Genomic DNA, 23063 nt, shown 5'->3' on the forward strand with positions numbered 1-23063 from the left:
CGTTGTCTTGATACTTGACTCCTTGTCCAGCACCCCATTGTGTACTCTCAGTGCTGTGCATTTCTGTAGTAAATAGCTGCTTTCTTTTATCAGGAGTCATGTGGAAGTAACCCGTTTGGTTAACCACCACACAGAATTCTTTTCCAGGCAGCTAGCTGTCTCTAAATTTGGTTTGTGACTTCAGTCTTTTTTTTTTCCCCCTATAGCATCTGGAGAGGGCCAAATGTGAACTGTGTTGACAGCACTGGGTATACACCTCTGCACCATGCTGCTTTGAATGGCCATAAGTAAGTATTAACGTGCTACATTCCTGCCCCACTCTTCAGAACCCAGGCCTTCAGATTGTCTTTTTAAATTTTTTCCTTCTGTAAAGGTGTACAAAGCAGGGATGCTGAAGAACAGAGAAAAACTAAATTTAGTCTGTCCAGAATTCTTGAGTCTCTCTTTAGTGAATAATATAAACGTCCTTCCCCACCCCACTCCCAAAATAACTTTAACCAAAGGTTAAGTTTTACCTTTCTTCTGCTTATTCTTTTCCCCTTTGAAATGGAGCAGTGCCTTACAATGATCTGAATACGAAGCTCAAATGTGGGGCAGCCAGAACATAATGGTGCTGGATAATGTATTATGTAACCAGTCCCTTTATAAACTGAAAATAGATCGAGTGGTTATGAGAAGCTTTCTTTCTGTTTACTTTATCTTTCTGCTTGCCACTCTTTCCTCATAAAATTAGCCTTGTGCACAACAAGAATCATTTTTAAGGGGACAAATAAATAAATAATATGGCCTATTTAATTCCCTTGAGTATAGAGAGGTTATCAGGAATTTGTGAATTGTGTGGGGTTTGTCTGGGAAGTTTTCTGGAGAAGGTGTGCTTTGGCGAAGGGGTGGGTGGTGGTTTGAGAGAAGGCACAGGTTTCAGTGGTTTGGCAGCTTGAAGAGGACGCTGCCCTTCCAAGTGAGGGAGAATGGCAAGGCTCAGAGCCGGAGCAGGCCGAGTGGTGGAGTACAGTGCGTAGATTTGGCAGGAAGAATGAAAACCAGAGTGTAACGGAAGACAGGGCATCGGGGAGAGTTTGAGGCATAATACTAAAGGAGATAAGCAGTAGAAGTTTAGTTTTTATGAGGAAGGATTATTGGGACCATTTAGATTTTTCCGAGCGAGAACAGGGCCCTACCACCTCATGGTATTCTGTCTCACTTTTGCAATATTTGGCCCAGCCTAATTGATGCTGATGTGCCAGAAAGAAGCAATGGCTGTTTCCTTCTACATTAAACTTTTCTAAGATACATGGAATGTGATCATTTCCTGTAATGTGGTCTTTTCTATAACCATCTTAGACAAAGCTAACAGAAAATCTCTAGAGACTCCCTCCACCTTAAATGGTGGGGTAACCTGAATTAAAGTGAATCTCGGACTTAAATGACTGTAGCTTGTTAGCCAAGTTCATCTCCAGATGCTGTTTTTATTTACAGTGGAGATTTTCTTTGACCTCATGTGCATGGGGATAGTTATACATTTATATCTACTTAATTAGTGGTGTCACCAAGAAGGAAGCCAAGTCCTTCTTTCTGGATGTATCAAGTGATACCATATGCATCTGGCTCATGTTTGCAACCACTTTAATTCTGCTCTGCCTGTCTGCTTCCAGCTCCCACATCACTAAATGCTCTGAATAATGTGGTGAATAATGATATTTGTTTTGCATGACTGCTTTTATGTAAATTCTATCCCTGAATGCTGTTTCAACATCAAAAACAAGGAAACATTGCAGGGTTTAGACAAGGGGACCAGACGTTTTCAAAATAATGGAAAATAGATGGATACCTCCCAGATACACTGGGAGGTGATGAGTCAGTGTAGTGTGCCTCAAGATGGCTTAGCTGCTGTCAACAGCGGTACAAGTAGCTCATGGAATAAAAGGAAGAGCTGGGCGGTGAGCTCAGGTAGAGATGGGGAGCCAGATGAGATAATCTCTGTGAAAGGGCTTTGTGCCAAACAGATGTGCAAAACTGTTAGTACGAAAGACTTGTGGGTTCTGCAAACTCATGATCGATTTTTGCCTTCTAGGGATGTGGTCGAGGTTCTTCTGAGGAATGACGCGCTGACCAACGTGGCTGATTCTAAAGGCTGTTACCCTCTGCACTTGGCAGCCTGGAAAGGAGATGCCCAGATAGTGCGATTGCTCATCCATCAAGGGCCCTCACACACCAAAGTCAATGAACAGGTTGGAGGGAAGGGAAGCTTTCTCCACTCAGCTACAGCCAGACCTCGGCAGCCCCATCACCGTCTCAGTCCCGTAGCTCAGGTCTCAGGGAACCAGCTCTTCCCTGGCCTAAGGGTGATTCCCCTCTTCCCAGCGCTACTCCTTCTAGTGTTTCAGGGAAACCTTGTACCATGAAGGGTGCATTTCATATGCATTTGAATCATGCAGATTTGGAATAGTACTGTAACAAAGTTATAAATACTCACCTCACGTGCAAAACTGGAAATAATGCAAATCCTGCAAAATTGCCCAGAGTTCATTTCAAACTGGTGGGTTTTTGCCATCAACGTGTCATTGCAGCTTTAGCTGGTAAACAGAAATACTCCCAGCATGTGTTGGTACTATGTGAACCATGCCGTTGTTTTACATGCATCAGAACTTGCAGAAGTGGTGGTACGAGTGCTAGTGCTGAAAAATGAACTCACAAAGACGCGTGAGTTGAGGTCTGAGGTGATGCAGCAGAGTGAAGTTCATTTCCATGGTGTCCTCTAATGTTCATTTACTACTGACCATGCTTTGACAAAGCAGAGAGAATTCTTAAAAAGTAAAAGAGGCAGCATCTGAGCAGAAACACCCACACACTGGCCATGGATTCAGGTACTCTGAGACTGTACCTTCTATTCTTTATATTTATTCCTTTGGGAAAGTTATATTTGAATTATGTAAGTTCTAGACAAACCTCTCATAAAACACACCTCCCTGTAGTTTGGGTCTGAGATGGTGTCGATTTGCGAGGAGATGGGCCCTCTCTGAATGACAAGCCATTCTCCTGTTTCCCTCTGTGCTCTGAACTGAATAGATACTTTTCTTATTTGCTTGAAGGAGAGAGATGCTGCCCTTTCTCAATAAGCTTAGGACTGTTTTACTAGTGACTTTGCTGAGAGGAGATTGTTCAGTTGCCTGTAGGATTAGATCAGGGTTATTCCTCAAAAAAATAGGAAACCATTCTTCAAGTCCCCCTGTCAGGAAGACCGTGCACATTCTCAGTGAGCTGGTAAGAGCACGCTTTTGATTCAGAGAAGGGCAGCTTCACTCTGAGGGGTGAGAAAACTACAGCAGTGCTCCCAGCTCTCTCCATTTGGAGATTGTGTGTGTACAGCTGTTCATCAGCTCCCCTTTCCCCCTTCTGGCTGTATTTTCTGGGTAGGTGAGCAACAGACATTCAAGATCATCAATGAGGATGTTTGTTTTATAACATTAGGAAGGAAAATTGTCTCTTTAGAATTGCCCCTTTAGAACCTAAATGCAATTTTACTCCTCCTGGCTAATGTGACAGTAATTTCTCTTACCTGGAGGAAATTTATAAAAGAGGTTTGCTGTTAACTAATATTCCTCAATGTGGAAAAATCTAGTCACCCATTAAAGTCCTTCTCGTTTAAGAAATTTTCAGCCACCATTTCTAATCCTGTCTTTGCTCACTTTTGCCTTGGAACACAGCTGCTTGGATTTTTGAGCCACTTGAGTATGCTAGCTTGTCCTGCTCACAGCCGCCTCCCGCCTGGAGTGTCCATTGATAAGTGGGACCCGGCCCAGTGCTTTGCGTATCTGGCAGGCAGGTGGGTGGGGCAGGGGCTGGGCACAACGTCTGCAATAGCTCGAAAAACCTAATGCATCTAGGCAGTGGTTACAAGTACTTCACTGATTTATTAAAAACCATTAACGTTGCTTCAGTTGGAAGCTTGGATGAGAGGGGTGATGAGCGCTGTACCCTGGAGTTTGTCTTCCCCATTAACTTCCTTTTGAGGCACCCAGAGGGCGGATCCAAGTTGTCTAGTGTTGGGCCCCCTCGGGGCTGTGCATTGCTTTGATATATTTCATCCATTTTATTATCACATTTTCTTTTCCTCTCCTTTTTATAGAATGCTCTTGAGATCAAAGAACTCAAAAAGTACGGCCCCTTTGACCCTTATATCAATGCCAAGGTGTGTACTTTTCGCTGCCAGGATTTCTCTGCATCATTTCTCCAAGCTGCACTTTCTCTTCGGTCCTCTCTGGCTTCCACTCTTATCCACTCAGGCTCTTCTTCATCATCCTGATGTTTGTCTGCTTCAGCCCATCTGCTTCTGGCTTGCCTGGGAACGGGAAAACGGAGCTTCAGTGGGTTTTTTGTTTCTAAAACCCATACCAATTCTGGAAAGGTTGGGTGCTTTTCCTGGAATGGCTGAAAAGCTTAGAAGTGGCAGAACTGGGGAAATAGAAGGGACCATATTACGGGCATAATTTACTACTGTGATTTCTAAAATCATTTAAATTCAAAAAAGAAAAATGCAGTTAAAAGATGTTACGGAAAGTAGCTTACTTTTTAGTAAGCACAGAAAATGATTAAGTTGTACTTCCTAGATTAATTTTTTTTTTTAAGTTTGCTTTCGGTATTTCTCTTGAGATGGAATCTGAACGATGCTTGTGGTGGAGGTGTGGCAGCCGGGGCACGGGTGACTCCATTTTACTCTTAAAAGCTGCTGGTGTGGCTCCCCCCTCTTTTCCTTGGGTTTGTGCCTGGGGCTTTGAAGCCTCAGTCCCTTCTCCCCAGCCACTAGCTTCTCTCTCTGCTTGGTCACTCTTGGCCCTTGGAACAGCTCAGAAATAGGAAATGAAGTTGCAGGGCCAAGCAGGGCACTTGCCTTGAGTCTCCCTCCCCCGTGAGGCTGGGATAAGTAACGGGCTGATGGGCCTAGTGATGAACGTCCAGCCTCGGGCCTCGGCCTTCCACTGCCTCTGGAGGCAAAGCGGGTGGGTTGGGTGATGGTGTTAGCCTGTCTCCTCTGCACTCTCACCTGCTGTTTTTGACTCAAGGTTTCATTCAGATGAGGTTTGCTTTTTGGCAACAATCTGGAGTTTGGTTGAGTCACTGCATTATTCACATCAGCTACCTTTCACTTGGCTCTGAACACAGCAGCCGCTGGGAAGGGAGATGTAAGGTCCTTCTGCGCATTTCCAAATGCAAGGCAGACATTCCATGTTTTTCTTTGAGAAATACTGATTTAGCAAATGAAGGTCACTATGGGCTGGACCTCGGCAGGCTCTACGGGAGATTTCCTTCAGCTGTTGGGCCCTAATGGTGGAAAAGCAGTTTGATCTGGGGTGGTGGAACACAGTAGTTTTAGTTTGCCCACACTTTCAATTCTGTTTTCTAATCTTCAAGATAGGAAGATACTTTATCTTCTTTTTTTTTTTTTTTGGAAGTAGTGCAGCAGAGTGGAAAACCCTCACAGATCAAGTCAGACCCAAGTTTGAATTCTGTGCTGCCACTTACTGGTGTTGACTTGAACAAGTTACTTAATTTCTCTGAGCTTCAGTTTCCTCTTCTATAAAATGGGGTATACCATCTACCTGGCGGGATTATTTTGGAGTTCAAATAAGATCATGTACATGAAGTAAAAATATCTGGTTATTAGTAATATTTGAGGTCCTAATTTTATAAGTTATATACCATGTGGTATTTCTGAAAGGGCGTTTTGGAGTTTATTCTTTGTTACTAGTGGGTGAAGCTTAATGCAACATTGCTGTATTGGTCCATTCAGGGTTTTGTTTTGGGGGGAAGCACCTTGAAGTGATTGTTTCCCAACTTGGTGGTTAGTTTAGTTAGCTTATAAAGCTCTGATTAAAGGGTAAGACTTTTGTTCTTAAAAGCACATTTTCCGGGCTTCCCTGGTGGCGCAGTGGTTGAGAGTCCGCCTGCTGATGCAGGGGACACGGGTTCGTGCCCCGGTCCGGGAAGATCCCACATGCCGCGGAGCGGCTGGGCCCGTGAGCCATGGCCTCTGAGCCTGCGCGTCCGGAGCCTGTGCTCCGCGACGGGAGAGGCCGCAACGGTGAGAGGCCAGCGTACCGCAAAAAAAAAAAAAAGCACATTTTCCTATCCCTTGATTTTGCACACATAAAAGAAACTTCGTCTAAATGGAATAAGAACTTACTTCTCTCTTTGGAAATACAGTCTTCCCTCAGTATCCGAGAGGATATTGGTTCTAGGACCTCTGTGGATACTGTGGTCAAGCCCCGTATATAAAATGGTATAGTGTTTGCACATAACCTACTTCTATCCTCCCATACACCTTAAATCATCTCTAGATTACTTATAATACCTAATAATACAGTGTAATATGATAATACAATGTAAATGCTGTGTAAATAGTTGCCACTTGGTAAATTCAAGTTTTGCTTTTTGGAACTTTCTAGATTTTTTTCCCCTGGAATATATATTTTTTAAGCATTACCTTTTAATTTTATTTATTTATTTATTTATTTTTGGCTGTATTGGGTCTTCGTTGCTGTGTGTGGGCTTTCTCTAGTTGTGGCAAGCGGCGGCTACTCTTCGTTGCGGTGCGCAGGCTTCTCATTGTGGTGGCTTGTCTTGTTGTGGAGCACGGGTTCTAGGTGCGTGGGCTTCAGTAGTTGTGGCGGCGGGCTCTAGAGCACAAGCTCAGTAGTTGTGGCGCGCTGGCTTAGTTGCTCCGCGCCATGTGGGATCTTCCCGGACCAGGGCTCGAACCTGTGTCCCCTGCATTAGCAGGCGGATTCTTAACCACTGCACCACCAGGTAAGTCCCTCTCCCAGAATATTTTTGATCCATGGTTGGTTGACTCATCAGATGCAGAACGCGTGGATTAGGAGGGCCAACTGTACTACCCTTTGCCTCCACCCCACCCACCACCCCCTCAAAGGCCAAGTGATGTAAACTCCATTAAGGGATAAGGCTGTTTGGGTTGTGCTAAGAATGCAGACTCTTCTCAGGCTGATTCAATTCTAACCTCCCTAGGTTTTATCCTGACTCAGTGGGTTTTCATTGACCTGGTGTGCCTAGGAATTGTTTTTGCTAAAATACATTTGTGTGCTAAGTCCTATCAGGCACCTGTAGAAATTAAGAAGTTGCAGATGCCTTTCTTGGGAGCAGAGATGGTTTTCATGAGCTTTTATCTTCCTCTTCACCATATGGACCTTTTCCTGTTTCAGCAAGTCAGCGTAAACCAGTCCAAATGTACGTCATCCTTAGCTAAGGTGAAACTATTAAAATTGTTTACTTACCCCCTTTTAAAACAATTTTAACTTAGTCTGAATATCATAAGATGAGCAGTAATTAAATTAGTTTTATGGTAGGTCTATTTCTCCAGACACTTAAAAGTAATCCACAGGAACTTCCCTGGTGGTGCAGTGGTTAAGAATCCGCCTGCCAATGCAGGGGACACGGGTTCGAGCCCCGGTCTGGGAAGATCCCACATGCCACGGAGCTGCAAAGCCCGTGCGCCACAACTACCGAGCCTGTGCTCTAGAGCCCGCTCGCCACAACTACTGAAGCCCGTGTGCCTAGAGCCCGTGCTCCGCAACAAGAGAAGCCACCACAATGAGAAGCCTGCGCACCGCAAAGAAGAGTAGCCCCCGCTCGCCACAACTAGAGAAAAGCCTGCACACAGCAACGAAGACCCAAAGCAGCCAAAAATAAATAAATTAAATAAATAAATTTTAAAAGAAAGAAATCCATGTTCAAATTTCACCAGTTGTCTCAATAATGTCCTTTAGAGCAATATCTTTTTCCGGTCCAAGATACAGTCCACGATCATACATAATCTGGAACAGTTATCCTCAGCCTTTTCTAGTCATTCATGACATTGACATTTTTGAAGAGCATAGGCCGTTTGTTTTGTAGACTGGCCCTCAGTTTGAGTTTGTCTGATAATTCCTCTTGATTTGGTTCAGGTTATACATTTTTGGCAGTAATGCCACAAGAGTGATGTTCGTCCTTCCTTTTTAGTGCATCGCATCACCAGGCACATGATGTCAGTTTGTTTTGTTCTTGATGATGATGAATGATTGTTTGTTTCAGTTGGTGTCTGCTAGGCTGGTAACCTTTTTAATATTAGTTTTCCTGGGCTTTACCCTCTGAGGTGCTACCTTGGCAGACCTGGGGTGGGGCTCAGTATTAGTTACTTTTAAGCTCCCTTGTAATTCCAAAACGAAGCTTGTTTAAGAACCACTGATCTAGGCTAACTTTCCACTAGAGCAGGATTCCTCTTTTCTCACCTAAAACGCAGGCCATCTACCCCTTATTTTATTTGTTTGTTTGTTTGTTTCTCCTAGTAGCAAGCAGAATTACTCTTGGCAGCCTCTGTTTGGATTCCACTGATTTTTGGTTTCTTATGCTTGATTGATATCTATTTTCCTAAACCTTCCATCTGTTGGTCAAAGTTCTGCCTTCAGAGCTTTGCAGAGTAAGTCTGACTCCTCCTCCACATGAGGAACTTGGTTCTCATGCTTTTCCTGTGTCTTCTAAATCTTTGTAGACCCACTTTGTCCTTTTGTTCCAATTTGGGTATATTTCTAGAGACTATACCATTGTTGCTCCAGAGAGCTGTAGCCCCGGTGTTCCTAACTTAGATATCTGTCGACAGTGGACAAGAGTGCAGTTGGGCTATAATCCAAGCACTGGGAGGTGATGGTTTTGAATAGTTCCCAGAGGAGAAAGGTCATGGGAATGTTTCTAGATGGTTTTCTGCTGTTTGTAGTTTATGTATGTGTGTGTATGTGTGTGTGTATGAATATAAAACACATAAATAATGGATTTATCCATTGAATGGGGTCTCCAGATATAAAGGGTATAGGGATTTTTTTTTTTTTTTTTAGAAGTAATGACCTAGCAAGGAAAAAATGAAAGTTGGTCTCAAGATGAGCAGGAATGGGGAGTTTGTGCAAAGCCTTGGGGGGAAGTTGGGGTATTTTATCTCAGTCCCCTTCCTTAGTCCAGATTCATAGTAGTATGATTCTGGGAACTCTTGGGGTGTTGTGAGCACCCATGGTGTGATTTGAAAGGTGTGAAAGAGAGGAATTACAGGTGGTTGAGAGTCTGTACCCTCCCTGGAATTCCTCCCTTTTTTGTGGGTCCATAAGTCCAAAACTTAGTGACTTCTTGCCCTGAAAATTGTTAGGCTCCAAGGGGAAGTGGTAGTAAGAGCTCATTGTGATGGCCTGTGTTCAATAGTCGAGAGATGTGGTCACCACAGACATAAACTAAAGAGTATTGTAGTTACCAGACCATGTCTGGCAAGACTGAAACTAAATAAGATGCTTCCTACACTGTGAATATAAACTGCAGAGATGTGGTTAGGCCATTTTTAACATAGGCAGGCAGTTTGCCTGGTAGTGATCAAGACCATGCCTTTAGCAAGGCAGCTCTGTGGTAGCTGCTTTAGTTCTGGCAAAAACCCAGAGAAGACTTTTTTTTTCCCCTGCTGGATAGTTTAGAGTTTTACAGTTCTTCAGGCCCTAATGACATACTTTTTACAGATTATTCTGGTTATTGGGAGACAACTTGGATATAAAAGAGATAGCAGTGTCTACTTCAGAGTAAACGAGTTTTTTTGGACTGGAGTTTTAATGAGAATAAGTTGACTTTCTTGGCCCTTGCTGTCATGCTAATCTTGAGATATAAAACCCTGAGAATCCTCTTAAACTTCTTTGAGTTGCAACTCTGCCCCAGGATCCCTCTATAGGAAGCTCCTGTGAGTTTTCATTGCTGTAGCTGTCTTTTCTTCTCGTGAGAAAGCGAGGTGACAGCTCTAAGTTTTTCATGCCATAGCTTAATAGGAAGTGGGCATATGGGTGGCCTGAAAGGTTTGTTTGACACAGGGAGCCCCAAGGATATACTTCCAGCCCAGCGTTTCTCCTGCCCTCCAGACTTTCAGGTTGACATGGAATTCGCCCCTTGGACCCAGCTGTATCACAGGAGGCCATTGCTAACTGGCTGTGTTCTGTGGCCAGAGAAGTCTGTCTGCACCTTCTCAGCAGCTGCTCTCCTGGAGCTGTGTTGGAGCTCAGTGCTGCTTCCTCTGTTTATCTGTGTGCATTTATCTTTGCATGTGCCTCCTGCTATCACCCTTTCTGTCCTTGTTTCACTAAAAAAAATTTCTTTGCTATCATTCTGGCCTTTTGGGGCCTTGCGCCTAGTAGCCCTGGATCTTTCTGATACACTTGGTGTAGCTGGAAAAAATGATGCAGTTAAATGCCAGATCAAAAGCAGATGGAATTGCATGCATGTTTGGGTAACTCCTAGTCTGTTACTTTTAATATCATTAATAGAATTAAAACAATTGTGGAAACATTTAATCTTTACCTTTTGACCACTGAAAGGTGCATAATATTGATCTGAAGGACGCACGCCCTCAGAAGCTTTGTTTCCCCAAAGTGGCAGAAGCCTCCTGGATAAATTCAGGAATCTCAAAATCTTGTGGGAGAATTATTATTTTCATTAATGCTTCTAAAAATGGAGAGGTCATGGAAATTCCTCTATGCCTGCTCTAGTTATACATTGTCAGTAGTAGTAAAAGAAGGAGCATAATTGGAATGATTAACATTTTGCTTCTGATGGTTGATAAAGCACGAACTTCTCCTGCTTTATCTCAGGTTCTACCTTTAGTTTGAAACAAAATTGACATCAGAGGACCTGTGGGGTTGTGAATTTGAATTGATGGCAATGTTACAATCTTGAATATTTTGCACCTCTCACACAAAACATTCTGGTGTCTGATTGTATCTTTCTTACCTAAGAAACCCTTCTTGGCACAGTTGTAGGTCCTGCATGCATTGGCTGGGGCAGACTCCTGGAGCAGGCTCAGGGTGGCATCTGGGTCCTGCGTTACTCTGTGACTGAGCTCAGGCGCCTCAGTTCCCTGGCAGTGGCTGTTGGCTGATATGTTGAGAGTGATCTTGGGTGCTCTGCTCTGTAACTTTCATTGTTGGCCAGTTGATTTGCATGCACGGAGCTACGCAGATGACAGACTCTTTCCAAAAAGCTTGTGTGCAAGGCAGTGGATGGTCAGCAGATCCAGAATCAGGACCACGGGGTTGGCTCAATGGAAATTGTAAAACCGGTTGAAGTTTAAATTGAGTCAATGGCAGTGATGTTACGGGCATCCATCCGTGCCAGGGCTTCTCCCCGCGGCCTGCCGTGTTCCCAAGGTGGCTCTCCTTGCCGTCTGGAGACACGTCTACGTTGGCACAGAAGAGACTACAAAGGCTGAGGCGCCGACTGCTCCCCTCTGGCAGTAACTGGGGCAGATGAGGCTGATTGGAGCAGTTGGGCTTGTTTGCGGGATTCTGACATAGTTCTCTTAGTCCCCAAGTGTTGCTGCTATTTTTCTCATTTAAATTTCAACGGTTTTACGTGTGATTACCCCAGTCGTCTGCCAGTCTGCTGGTCACCTTTCTGACATCATCCTCCTGTTGACTCTTTAGAACAATGACAACGAGACGGCCCTGCACTGCGCGGCGCAGTATGGCCACACGGAGGTGGTGAAGGTCCTCTTAGAGGAGCTGACTGACCCCACCATGCGCAACAACAAGTTCGAGACGCCTCTGGATCTGGCTGCGCTCTACGGGAGGCTGGAGGTGGTGAAGATGCTCCTCAACGCACACCCCAACCTCCTGAGCTGCAACACTAAGAAGCACACCCCTCTGCACTTGGCAGCACGGAATGGCCACAAAGCCGTGGTCCAGGTCCTCCTGGATGCCGGCATGGATAGCAATTACCAGGTAGTGGGGCGGACGTACTTCCCAGGCCCGAGGGACCTAGTCATTTTGGAAAAGACACAAGCGCCGTGCTGCTGGGCTGTGTTCCTATTTAGCATGGTTCACATCACATGTCAGATGCTTCCATTTGCTGACTCATTGTGATGAGAAACTTTAGAGACAAAGAAACTCCTCCAGTGAGTCTGCTATTTTTTGTTTCTTTTCAGGAGTAATACATGGTCATTATACCCTGAAAAGACATGCTTATGGACTCTCTCTTGAAATTAGAAAACTTTCATTATCTTCCTGTACCTGTGTTCCCACCGCCACCATTAGCGCCTCCAAAATCCCATCAACTTGATGCTGCCGACAGGAGACTTAGCATTTCCCTTTGTTGGTAGCTTTCTCCATTCAGATGAATGGCCATTCCTTAGGCTTTGCATCCACCAGACCACATTTGAAGTTAAGGTGTTTCCCCCCCTTGTACTTTTCTTCTCATCATTCCTTCTACCCAGGAAGGTGGGGTTTTTAGGAGTGTCACCAATAGGTGGTTCCAAGGGTAACAGTGCAGTTATTCATGTGTGGCCTCCTGGTGGCACATCAAACACCCAAGTATGGGCCACGATTGTGGTTTTGGAATCCAGACAAGAAAAGTGGGAAAGATAATGACAGAGGACTTTGTGTGGTTTATTTTGTTTTCTGTCCCTTCTTGTCTACGTCCCGTTTGTCGTGTGAAGCCATGCCAAACCTGGGTCACTGTTCTGATGACATCCTGCTCTGCGCTCTCATTTGCTTTCCAGACGGAGAAGGGCAGTGCTTTGCATGAGGCTGCTTTGTTTGGCAAGACCGATGTGGTGCAAATCCTGCTGGCTGCAGGTGAGAGGTTGGCAGCGCTCTTGTCTACACAGCATGCCAGGGTTGGGATCATTTCCCCCAGGATCCCTGGAGGGGGATTTTTACCTGGCTGCCTTTGAACCTAATATGTGTATGTCTCCACTGGTTGATTGCAAATGTACGAAGTTCTTGTATAGCTGGATAAAATATCTTTGGATGAAAATGTTGGTTGTGCTGCCAGGAGCATTAGGTATCCTGGAATTTGACCCTCTTTGAGGCTGGCTTGAAAATTCTCACTCCCCTGGTCCACCTGGTGTGCCTTTCTAGGAATTGACGTCAACATAAAAGATAACCGTGGACTGACTGCCTTAGACACTGTCCAGGAGCTGCCGTCTCAGAAGAGCCAGCAGATAGCAGCACTGATCGAAGGTATGGGTTCATCTCCCTGCCACAGGGACCAGGGGACACGCTGGCTGAACCAAGCCACTGGTATTTGGTGCAGCTTTTTTTGGTCTTTCCATGTAGATCACATGACTGGAAAAAGAAGTGCAAAAGAGGTAGATAAAACCCCCACAGCCCAGCCACCTCTCATCTCCAACATGGACTCCATATCCCAGAAGTCTCAGGGTGAGTTGGCCCTCTTCTGCCAGCAAAGGGGCTCTCAGCTTGAAAAGAGTTGAACGTTCTTTGGCAGAATGGAAAATCTTAATTTAAATAATTATTTCGGGGGATTGGGAGTACTTAATAAGTTCATATTCAAATTCGTTTTTTTCCAACTACTATGTGAAGTTTTCTTGGGCAAAGCTTAGGCCGTGATAGTGGACCTTTTCTCTCCTACTTTATTTTATTCTCTACTTTTAGAGTTGGCTCTATGAGAGCTATCCTGGGATGTGTGGTAGACAGGATGATCTCAAGATAAACTCAAATCTCAGTGAAACCTTTTTTTTCTAACACACACTTTAGTGCCTTGAGTATAGCTGCTCACAGTAAATATTTAATGAGTGTCATCTGGTTGGTAGATGTGTATATGGCAGATTTTAGTAGTCTATCATTTGTCCAACAAATGTGGTCTGGGTGCTAGCTTGGGCAGTCCAGCCTCTCTCCATCATTAGCCAGGATCCACCTTTTCAGATTGATTGAGCAGCCTTTTGGGTCCTAGGTCTGATGAATGAAAAAGACAAAACACTGGCTGACACCTCCCCCAGATACAGATCACAATGAAGAAGGCTCGGGAAACAGAGCAAAGCCAGATACTGAAAAAGGAAAGGGATTTTTCAGAGGAGTGCAGAGATGCAAGGGTTCAGGGGTTCTCAGCCTGTCTTTACTGTAGAGTCCTTGTTCCCCTCCCCTGGTCACACTTTTTTTTCTTGACCTCGTAATTTTCTGGTAATGGGATTAGTAGTTAACTAAGCTCTTAGCTTTCAAGGATTTTACAGTTACAGCTTTGACTCTTTGCCAGTGACCCAGAGATCCCTGGTCTATAACCAGATCCCTGGTTACTTTGCAGAGTCACAAGTTTGGATCCCAGCCGCTCTGAGGTTCGTAGTTGTCTAGTGAGTGAGTTGCAGCTGCACAGCGCCTTCATCTCAGAAAGGCTTCACCACCCTCCATTTTGCTTGGGCACACGGAGGTTCTTGTTAAGAATTTAAAGGGACTACTGAAGTTTTCCAGTTGTACCTTGCTACATCTTATGGTTTAAGTTTATGCTGTCATGGTATTGAGGTATTTGGGAATTTATAACCATCTTGGGAGATGTCCTTCATAGATGTCAAAGGTTCCATATTGAATTGGAGAAAAATCTGTTCATTTCTCAGGGTATGAAGCGCACATGAAACTCTCTATATTTATTCTCGTCCGTGGAGAAAGCCGTGATTTATTTTCCTGCTCTAGGTTAACATTGGTCAAGTTCAGGTGGCCGAAGGGGCTTTGGGATTTTCCTGTGGTGGGAAGTCCAAGACTGTGCTCTCCTCTCACCGACTCTCTTGCCTTCTAACCCCTCTTCAGGTGACGTGGAGAAAGCAGTGACTGAACTGATCATCGATTTTGACACCAACATGGAAGAGGAGGGTCCCTACGAGGTGCTGTACAACGCTGTCTCCTGCCATTCATTGGACAGCACGGCCAGCGGGCGCTCGTCTGACCGGGACTCCGTGAGCAGGGAGCCTGAGGCGGCGGGAGTGAAAGCTGCTGGAGTGAGGCCTGTACGTGGCTGACCCTACGCACCGGCGTTCTGTTGTCCACCTCTGCTCTGCTGGGGAGTGGGAGAGAGGACGTGTGACCCCCAGTGCCAGCTGTGTTTCAGGGGCCTGGGTCCCACTCACCCTGTTCTCCTGGGGGCTCTGCACCATCTCCCTCTTGCTTAGTGTGGCCAAACTCTACAGCTTGCGTTGAGGTAGAATTTTAATTTTTCCAGTTTCAATATAACCTGTTTGCATCCTTCTATTACTTTTTTGGCCTTAGAGTAAATTGAAGCATTTTATTTCTATTTAGCCTCACTGCTGCTTCTGTCTTTGGGGTCTTTGCTGTATATTGTTTGTTTCTTTCTGGAGAGCAGTTCCGTCGATGAAAGAGCTTGCTAAATATCTCACTAAATAAGTTCCTGTCAGCCCTGAGTACATGTTCACCTTCCATTTGCCCTCAAAAATTTATCCATTTGTATTTGGACAGATTCTGTGTTCAGCAGGGTTGTAGCAAGGCTTAATCAGACAGTGTATGTATTAGTATGTGCGTTCCTATTTTTCCCATAGTTATTTCCCCTCCAGCCATTGAAATAGTAGGATGGGGACAACCCTGAATTTTTCCCTCTAAAGGTCAGCCTTCCCAACTGACTGCTTCTTTCTGTAGCCCTTGCTTCTTCTTCTTCTTCTTTTTCTTTTTTAATTTTTATTTATTTATTTTGGCTGTATTGGGTCTTCTTTGCTGAGCGTGGGCTTTCCCTAGTTGTGGTGAGCGGGGGCTACTCTTCGTCGCGGTGCACGAGCTTCTCATTGTGGTGGCTTCTCTTGTTGCGGAGCATGAGCTCTAGGCGTGCGGGCTTCAGTAGTTGCAGCACGCAGGTTCGGTAGTTGTGGCATACGGGCCCTAGAACACGTGGGCTTCAGTAGTTTTGGTGCGTGGGCTCCGTAGTTGCGGCGCACGGCCTTCAGTAGTTGTGGCTCGTGGGCTCTAGAGCGCAGGCTCGGTAGTTGTGGCTCACGGGCTTAGTGGCTTCGTGGCATGTGGGATCTTCCCAGACCAGGGCTCAAACCTGTGTCCCCTGCACTGGCAGGTGGATTCTTAACCACTGTGCCACCAGGGAAGTCACTCTAGCACTTGCTTCTACTTCTAGCCTTATACATTGTTCTCCAGACTCCTTACCCCCATTTTCTCTCCCAGGGTTTTACTGTGAGCCTAAGCCTGAATCAGTGGTCCCATGGCCCTTCCTTGCACTGTTGAGGTTTTGAGCATTGCACTTTTAATAAACAGGCATTGCTCTAACAGGATCCCAGTGATAGTCCCACCTTGAGGCATATTTTCAGGTGTATATTACTTCTTCCCGTTGGAGAGGCTGGCCCTTCCCTTTTGGCGCAAATCTGTCTTATGACCATTTCGATGATCCTTTGGCTGCCTGGTGATCCTCAGGCTTTTCATTAATGCCCTGGGAATGGCCTGCTGTTTTTGGTGTTCTTTTTTGTTCGGCTCCTTGCCCTGCCCTGGGATAGTCCCAGCATTTCAGTATGGATTTTGGAAAGGCCCACCAGTCTTGTGGTAGAACCCCCAGAGCGGGTGTTATCGAGGACTGTGATGAAACTCCTTGTCAGTGGTGAAAGCAAGTGCATGTGCCGAGCACCGCTCACACAGTGCTTCTGCAGACAGAGCTAGGGTTTTTTTTGTTTTTGTTTGTTTGTTTCTTTCTTTCTTTCCACTTCTTTCACTGTTAGGTACAAATGAATTAGGGAAATCCAACCTGTGGAGGAAGGTGTTGCTTTCAGTGGCACTTACAGGTGATGCCCATTAGAGGGAGCTGGAGGCTTTGCAAGAAGAACGCGGGATTCCTGAAGTAAGCTTTGAAGGAGCAAGTTCCTGTGAGGCTTAGCCACTGATTTACACAGCTTCTTTGTTCATCCCACTGTAGTAATCTAGCCTCCTATGGTCCTGCTAAGTAGAAACGGATACATCTTGGGGTGCATGCTTTGCCAGTTTTTACTTGAGTATGTTGTTGCCGTGCTGCCTTCCTGGTCCTTGGTAATTAACTGTGGCCAAGGGACTGTTCTACGTCTCGTAAACACGGCGGATGGCATCTATAAATCAGCTTCATGGTTCCAGGCCCCTGGGCCATAGTTTTCATGGTAGAAAAGACCGTGAAAGACCCATGCTTCTCTTTCCTTCCAGGGTCCCTGGTGATTACCTCTTCCACAAGAGCCTTTCATATTGTTCTTTTTAGGCTCCTTTGGGAAGGCTTCTAGGATGAGTCATTTTTGTTGTTGTTACGTTTCATTTTGGTTTTCCTCAGCTCTTTGTGTCCCACAGTTGGATAACTGGTGAGATTATGGGCCTGCGCGTCTGCTGTTCCCCTCCTTACAAGGTGGCCCTGGACCAGGCTTGTTCCTACGCTTCTGGAGCAAAGAAGGGTGGGGAAAGTGGACTTAGTGGGAAATCTGACCTAAAAAGCTTTGTTCGGCTTGACCATATGAACTTGTTTTGGAGTCGTTGCCATTGGGCATCCATCCGGTGGCAGGGGATATGGGAATGACCAATTTATCAAAATGTAATACCAAGCAGTAAAGCGTGTTTAACAGAGAGATCATGGGTGCCAAGTGCTAACTAACCCGGCGGCTCCTAAAACATGAGAAGTGTCTTTCCTTGCAGGTTTCTCTGAGGCTGTCACATAATTCAACACTCACCTCCACACCAACGTGTAAAAATACTCTCGTTCTAGCAACACAGTGGACTAACCTGCAAGCCAGGGAAGGAGCTGGCAGGTCAACTCCTGTTTCAGGTTCCCACGCCCTTCCCTGTAGGAACATTGACTCTCAGGCATAAATAGGACTGTGGGATATAAAGACGCTAAAAGTTCAGCAGGGACAGTGGCAAAACTCTCTTCAGCTTTCTTTCACCAAAGATCATTCTGTGTATTCCTGAAACTGTCTACCCATGATCTAGATAATCCCGTCTTCAGTGAGTTTCTTGCTCTAGGGCAAGGGGTTGGTGAACCAAGGCCCACAGACAGCTGCCTGTTTTTGTGAATAAAGTTGTATTTGGAACATAGCCATGCCCAGTCATTCACATATTTTCTGTGGCTACTTTTGTGCCCCAGTGGCAGAGTTTACTGCAAACCCTAAAATATTTACTGTGTAGCCCTTTAAGAAAAAGCTTGCCAACCCCTGCAAGGGCAGATAACTGACAAATAGTCCTTTTTTAAATGGGCTGAGATGAAATAGGGTTTTCATATGCTAATGATACATAATAGTAATCATTGAAGGAGGTGACCAAGGATAAGAGACAGTTCTGAGGTTTGAATAACATTCAAGTTTGAGCAGGAGTTGATGTTTTTGTCCTTGCTTGCTTTCCTCGTTACTTCCCTAGTAATTTTGGTTTGTTAGAACTCTGACAAGTTGATTCTTTTGATTTAGTGTTTCCTCTTTTTAGAGTAGATTGGAAGTTGAGCCACTGGTTTTCCTATACTCGAGTTTGTGTATCAGTATCATGAAGGACATTTTCTGATGAGGTAGTTGTGTGTTTTCAGTGCTGATATTTCTCACTGTGGTCAAGGATATGACAGAGGTGTTTATAGTCTCTGCTACAAACATCAAAAAACAAAGAGCAATGCTAATTGAATTGTGTATGTGTGCAGGGTTCTCCATCTTGTTCACATACTAAACCTTGAGTTTAGTCTTTCAAGGGAATTCTTTACATTATTCTTTTTTATTTCCAAAGATTGAGATAAGAGTAAACCAAAGAGTTAAATTCTTGAAGAAAGACATAGTAAAATACTTATATTTTCTCTTCTACAGAGGGAACGTCCTCCGCCTCCAGCAAAACCACCACCCGATGAAGAGGAGGAAGACCGCATAGATAAGAAGTATTTTCCCTTGACAGCTTCTGAGGTAGGGGGTTGAAGGTTTACTCCCATCACTGAAATATGATTTTTTGGAAAGTGCATCAAATGCGTGCTTAAAGAAGACTTTGCTTTGTCATTTTTTTAATCACCTCTTTGGATTAGTAAATTTGCATTGTGTATATCAGTAATCCAAAATAGGACCTTTCAAACTCACTCAAAAGTACTAAGCAAGGAATTTTACTAGGCTCTCTAGCAGATGGGCCAATTATTGATCTGCCGTGCCACATGGGAAGCCAAACATGCACATTCTCCTGGCTCCATTAGGCTAAACAGTCTCACTTTTGGCTCTTGTACCTGTGTTGTCTTTTGATACAAAGTGTGGAGTATCCCCCTAATCACTGTTCTCTAGACTGGGTCAGATTAGCAAGCTTTGATGCTTGTGACCCAAAGGCCTTATTTCTGTTTTTGCATTTTCCCTCTTCATTTCATATGAAGAACCTGCACCAGGACAGACATGGAAAATGTCATGAAAACCCAACTAGAAGAGAAATAGGAGTCATGGGGGCCGGGGAAATCAAAGGAGGTAATTTGAAAAGAATAGTTCACCTTTTCAAAAAAGAAGTGTTATCCTGGGGCAAATAGTTCAACCTTCTCACTTAGGTATATGAAGAAAATCATGTTTTCCTTAATCTTTCATCTTCCCAATGCTCCTTTAATACTTCCTGCCATTCAGAGAATATATTTATTGAGTGTTTATTCAAAATATTATATAATTTCAGTAGTTTTTTGTAGCTCATTCAATGCCCTATTGTTCTTTAACTTAAAAACCAGCTAACATAAACTAGTCAATTAAGTCTCATTACTTTGTCCCCAGAAGTTGGAGCTAAGTTTTTTTTTACTGCCATGGACCATCCAATGAGACAGGTTCTTTTATTTAATATAAACATACGCAACCAGAAGGATGACATCAGTTTGACAAAATGTATAAATACAAGGAAGCCCTTTTTAGAATGTAAAGTCAGTGTTGGAGATAGGGATGATTTCTATGCTAGGTACAAATTCTGTCCTTATTTCTTTCTGTGCCTTAATTACAAAATACTTACTATCATGACTCAACTAAGGGGTCTCTAGAATTACAGGCTCTAGGGTAATAATACATTGCCGGCAGATACAAGCGCATGTAATAAACCCCTACACGTTTTTATATAGAGGTTTGCTTTATTACTCCCTTTTTACAAGGAGAAACCTAGTAATATAGAGCGTATTCAGTTGGGGCCGGGTCTCTGTAAATGCCCTATACCACCTCTTTAACAAGGACTTGGATTAAATTTTCTGGTGCCCAAGGATAAGGGCAAGGCTCCTAAAGAACTATTGGATAACCAGCACTTTCTTTTCTCCCAGGGCTTTCTAGGGCATACAGTTTGGCAATAATACTGTATCAAAAAGTAGGGGGAGAAATATCCCTATTACTCTCCTGGATTGGAGACTGTGTCTGAGCTACATCTTCTAGGACTCGCCTCCGAATAGCCTGGGATTCTGGATCAGTTGGACAACCATAGTCAGTATTTGGAAGGCCCTGAGAACCCTGGCTTTGCTTCCTAAGTGATGATTATAAGTACATAAATATAGAGGTGATGTGCTCTGGGTTATTATCCTTTTAATGATCAAGACAGATTCTGTTTGCTATAGTCTGAGTGGATAAGTCTTCTCCAAAAGTAGACTTTTATTTTTTGGACTGTATTCTTCACTATCTTCATTTCCTATACTCTCAAAGCTTTAATACCCTAAACCTCATTCATATCCTAGCAGGCGAGCAATCTGACCCACTGTTCGTTTACTATTCCTGAGGCTTGTCATTGTCAGATGGCCCATGAAAGCCTTTAAGAGAAGCTGAGTATACTGGCTCCAGGAGAGCTGATCAGAGTAATGACCAGATCATGAAACTGTCTTAAAAAAAATTAAACATATTCACATACGTGTGTGCACACACACAAGCTCATTAGCTGTTTTCTCCCTACCAAAGGGGCTGCCAACTGCATCGGACTGACCGGTGTCTTCTCTATGCTCAGATGTGCTAAATGTTCATGGGAAGTTGCAGCTGCTGTGGTATCTCTTCCCAGAAAGCTGCCCACACCCCACATGGCCATTCCGTTGGTCACAGTTGGGTGGTAACTGGTAGTCGCTTTTCTCTGCAGCAAAAATGTTGCTTTCCATATAGCAGAGAATACTTTTTTTTTTTTTTTTTTGGTTTTGATTTATTGCAAGTCCTGGAAGAAAGGGGAAATAGATTAAGGAGTAATTTAGTAAAGAGAAGAATCCTTTCTGTTGCGAATCAGTTATTGCCATATTCACTATGACACAGGGCTTCTTGAGCCCTGTGTCAAGGAAGACTTGAAGAAAAGCAGTTTATTGCTTTTTTTGTGAGATTTTAATCCCATAGCTGGCAGAAGCCAGGACCAAGAGGAAAAGATCACCCTACGAGTTGTGTGGGTATGAGCAGGGGACACTCATTAGACATCTGAAGGAGGGAGAGGATTCCAAATTGGGTGGAGAAACCACACTTCCCAGAAAAAAAATGAGGCCAGCTTGATCCAGAATCAAGGGGAGTGAATTTTATGGCCCTGGCTCTGCTGGGAGCTCTCTGTGTAACGGGGTCCCTAGATCTCTCTGGTAACCAGGGTTTGTCACCTGCAAAAGGAACGAGCTGGAACCAGGTACTCTCTAGCTGTGACTGTAATGGTTCGGGTCCCTTCCAGCTCTGCCGTTTGCTGGTTCCCTGCTTCCACTTGTGCACAAGAGCCAGGCACGCGGCAAACACGGGTCCAGTGGGTCTGATTTTCCAGATGGAAGTCATCAGACCCGTCCTGCTTGGGAAGAAAGGGTATTATAGGCCGGGCACCCAGGCTGTCAGATACCTCTCAGAGAAGTCTGCCTGGGGCTATGTGAGAGCTCTTGCTGTGTGCAGAACACTCACAGAATCAGATTTCCAGGGCTCTGCCTAAGTGATGGCTCTTGTGTGTGTAAACTTGCAGAACACAAATTCCTGTCAGTAAAGCCTATGGTATTAAGTTGACACTGTCTGAACTGCTTAATGGTCCCTCTTTGTTCCCTTAATTGTGTTCCTGTGAAGAAGCAAAAGGAATAAGTAATACAGGCCAGTAGCTCATTGTAATGAAATAGCTTTTAGCTTCCAGGTGGCTCTCAGTCAGTGGAGGTTCCTGCTGTGCTTAGCAGAATTTTGGAGAGACCACCATCCTGCCTTTGGAGTGGCAGCCTTGTTAACAAAACAGGAGCTGCAGTCTCTCACTGAGTCTGAGGCTGCTAGAATCTGTGTTGTCTCATTAGGCTGTAACGCTGTGAGCTATGCCTCCGAGAAGCAAGATCCTACTGAATCACAAACCTGCTTTGTTTCCGGTGCGCCGTGGGACACGTCAGTGAAGGAGGAGGTTTCAGTGGCACCACAGTGCCACACTTGTAGGGTCCTGTTGTTTGTTAGATGGACTTGTGAACCCCGCTCACCCCCTCGTTCATAATATATTACTTGTTCTAGCCAAACTGCTCAAGAAGAGATTTTGTGCTTCGGTTGGCTTTCCTAATTGCCAGTCTATGATTATTCTTAATTTGCCTGTGAAACACATTGGCTTCTTAGGAGAGATGAGCTAGAATTATCCTCTAAAGCAGGTGTCTCCGTTCTCTCTCTCAGTGTGACTGTAGCACTGATCGTGGTGTTTCTGGCTTGGTTCGAGATGCCTGGCCCCTCTGGTACCGTGACTGGCTGTGGCCCCCAGGCCCCCAGCTGACTCAAGCCAGTTGGCAGGTGTAGGGGCCAGCTCTGGTCAGTCATTTCATCAGAGACACTTGGCTGCCTGGATTAGGGATCTCTCAGGAGACAGAGCTGCTTTTTCCTCCACTGAAATTCCTACTGCCCAGACACTTGCCTCTTCTCAGAGCAGAGATTGGTGGACTTGATTTAAAATTGTATTTTCATAGGTGTGGTAGGAAGCCAGCTTTGGGGAAATCCTCATCTATAACCCACAGGGCCTATGAGGAAGGGCTTACAAAAATAGAGAAGGATTTACAGAATGCTTTGTTCCTAGTAAATATCAGTCAGTCAGGGTCAGTCAGAAGTCATGCTGATTCCCTCTTGAGAAGAGGGGAAGGATCCCAGCCGTGGGGTACTGTGTGAGCGTATTAGGAAAGAAGCATGAAGAAAGAAGGCCTTATGATGCATGGTGGCTAAAAACCGCTTGGGAGGTGTTACCCACAGAAAAGAGATCCTGCAGAACACTGAAGAGGGAAGAGGCAGGGGAGGGGAGGATCTTGGATTTTATGGCATTTTCAAGGATGAAATGAGGGAAGGAAAGGGGAATATTTTAATCCAAGGCCATTGAGATTTGAGGTCCAGGTGCATAGCCAGGAAAGCATTT

At 44.7% G+C, this 23063-nt stretch overlaps 1 protein-coding gene across 4 annotated transcripts in view; it reads left to right on the forward strand.

Moving 5' to 3' along the window:
* The window catches only part of ANKS1A (ankyrin repeat and sterile alpha motif domain containing 1A), a 200330-nt gene that overhangs the window by 79274 nt on the left and 97993 nt on the right, over nucleotides 1–23063 (forward strand). For 3 of the 4 annotated variants that reach the window (XM_024121998.2, XM_055080219.1, XM_055080220.1), the window contains exons 2-10: nucleotides 207–287; nucleotides 2072–2228; nucleotides 4127–4189; nucleotides 11490–11786; nucleotides 12563–12638; nucleotides 12924–13025; nucleotides 13122–13223; nucleotides 14601–14797; nucleotides 18590–18682. In XM_024121998.2, the coding sequence (XP_023977766.1) occupies nucleotides 207–287; nucleotides 2072–2228; nucleotides 4127–4189; nucleotides 11490–11786; nucleotides 12563–12638; nucleotides 12924–13025; nucleotides 13122–13223; nucleotides 14601–14797; nucleotides 18590–18682 (1168 nt within the window). The remainder of the gene's footprint in view (nucleotides 1–206; nucleotides 288–2071; nucleotides 2229–4126; nucleotides 4190–11489; nucleotides 11787–12562; nucleotides 12639–12923; nucleotides 13026–13121; nucleotides 13224–14600; nucleotides 14798–18589; nucleotides 18683–23063) is intronic. The other variant, XM_024121999.3, reaches the window with a different exon arrangement.

This window comes from Physeter macrocephalus, chromosome 18 (genome assembly GCF_002837175.3).
Source record: "Physeter macrocephalus isolate SW-GA chromosome 18, ASM283717v5, whole genome shotgun sequence".
NCBI lineage: Eukaryota > Metazoa > Chordata > Mammalia > Artiodactyla > Physeteridae > Physeter > Physeter macrocephalus.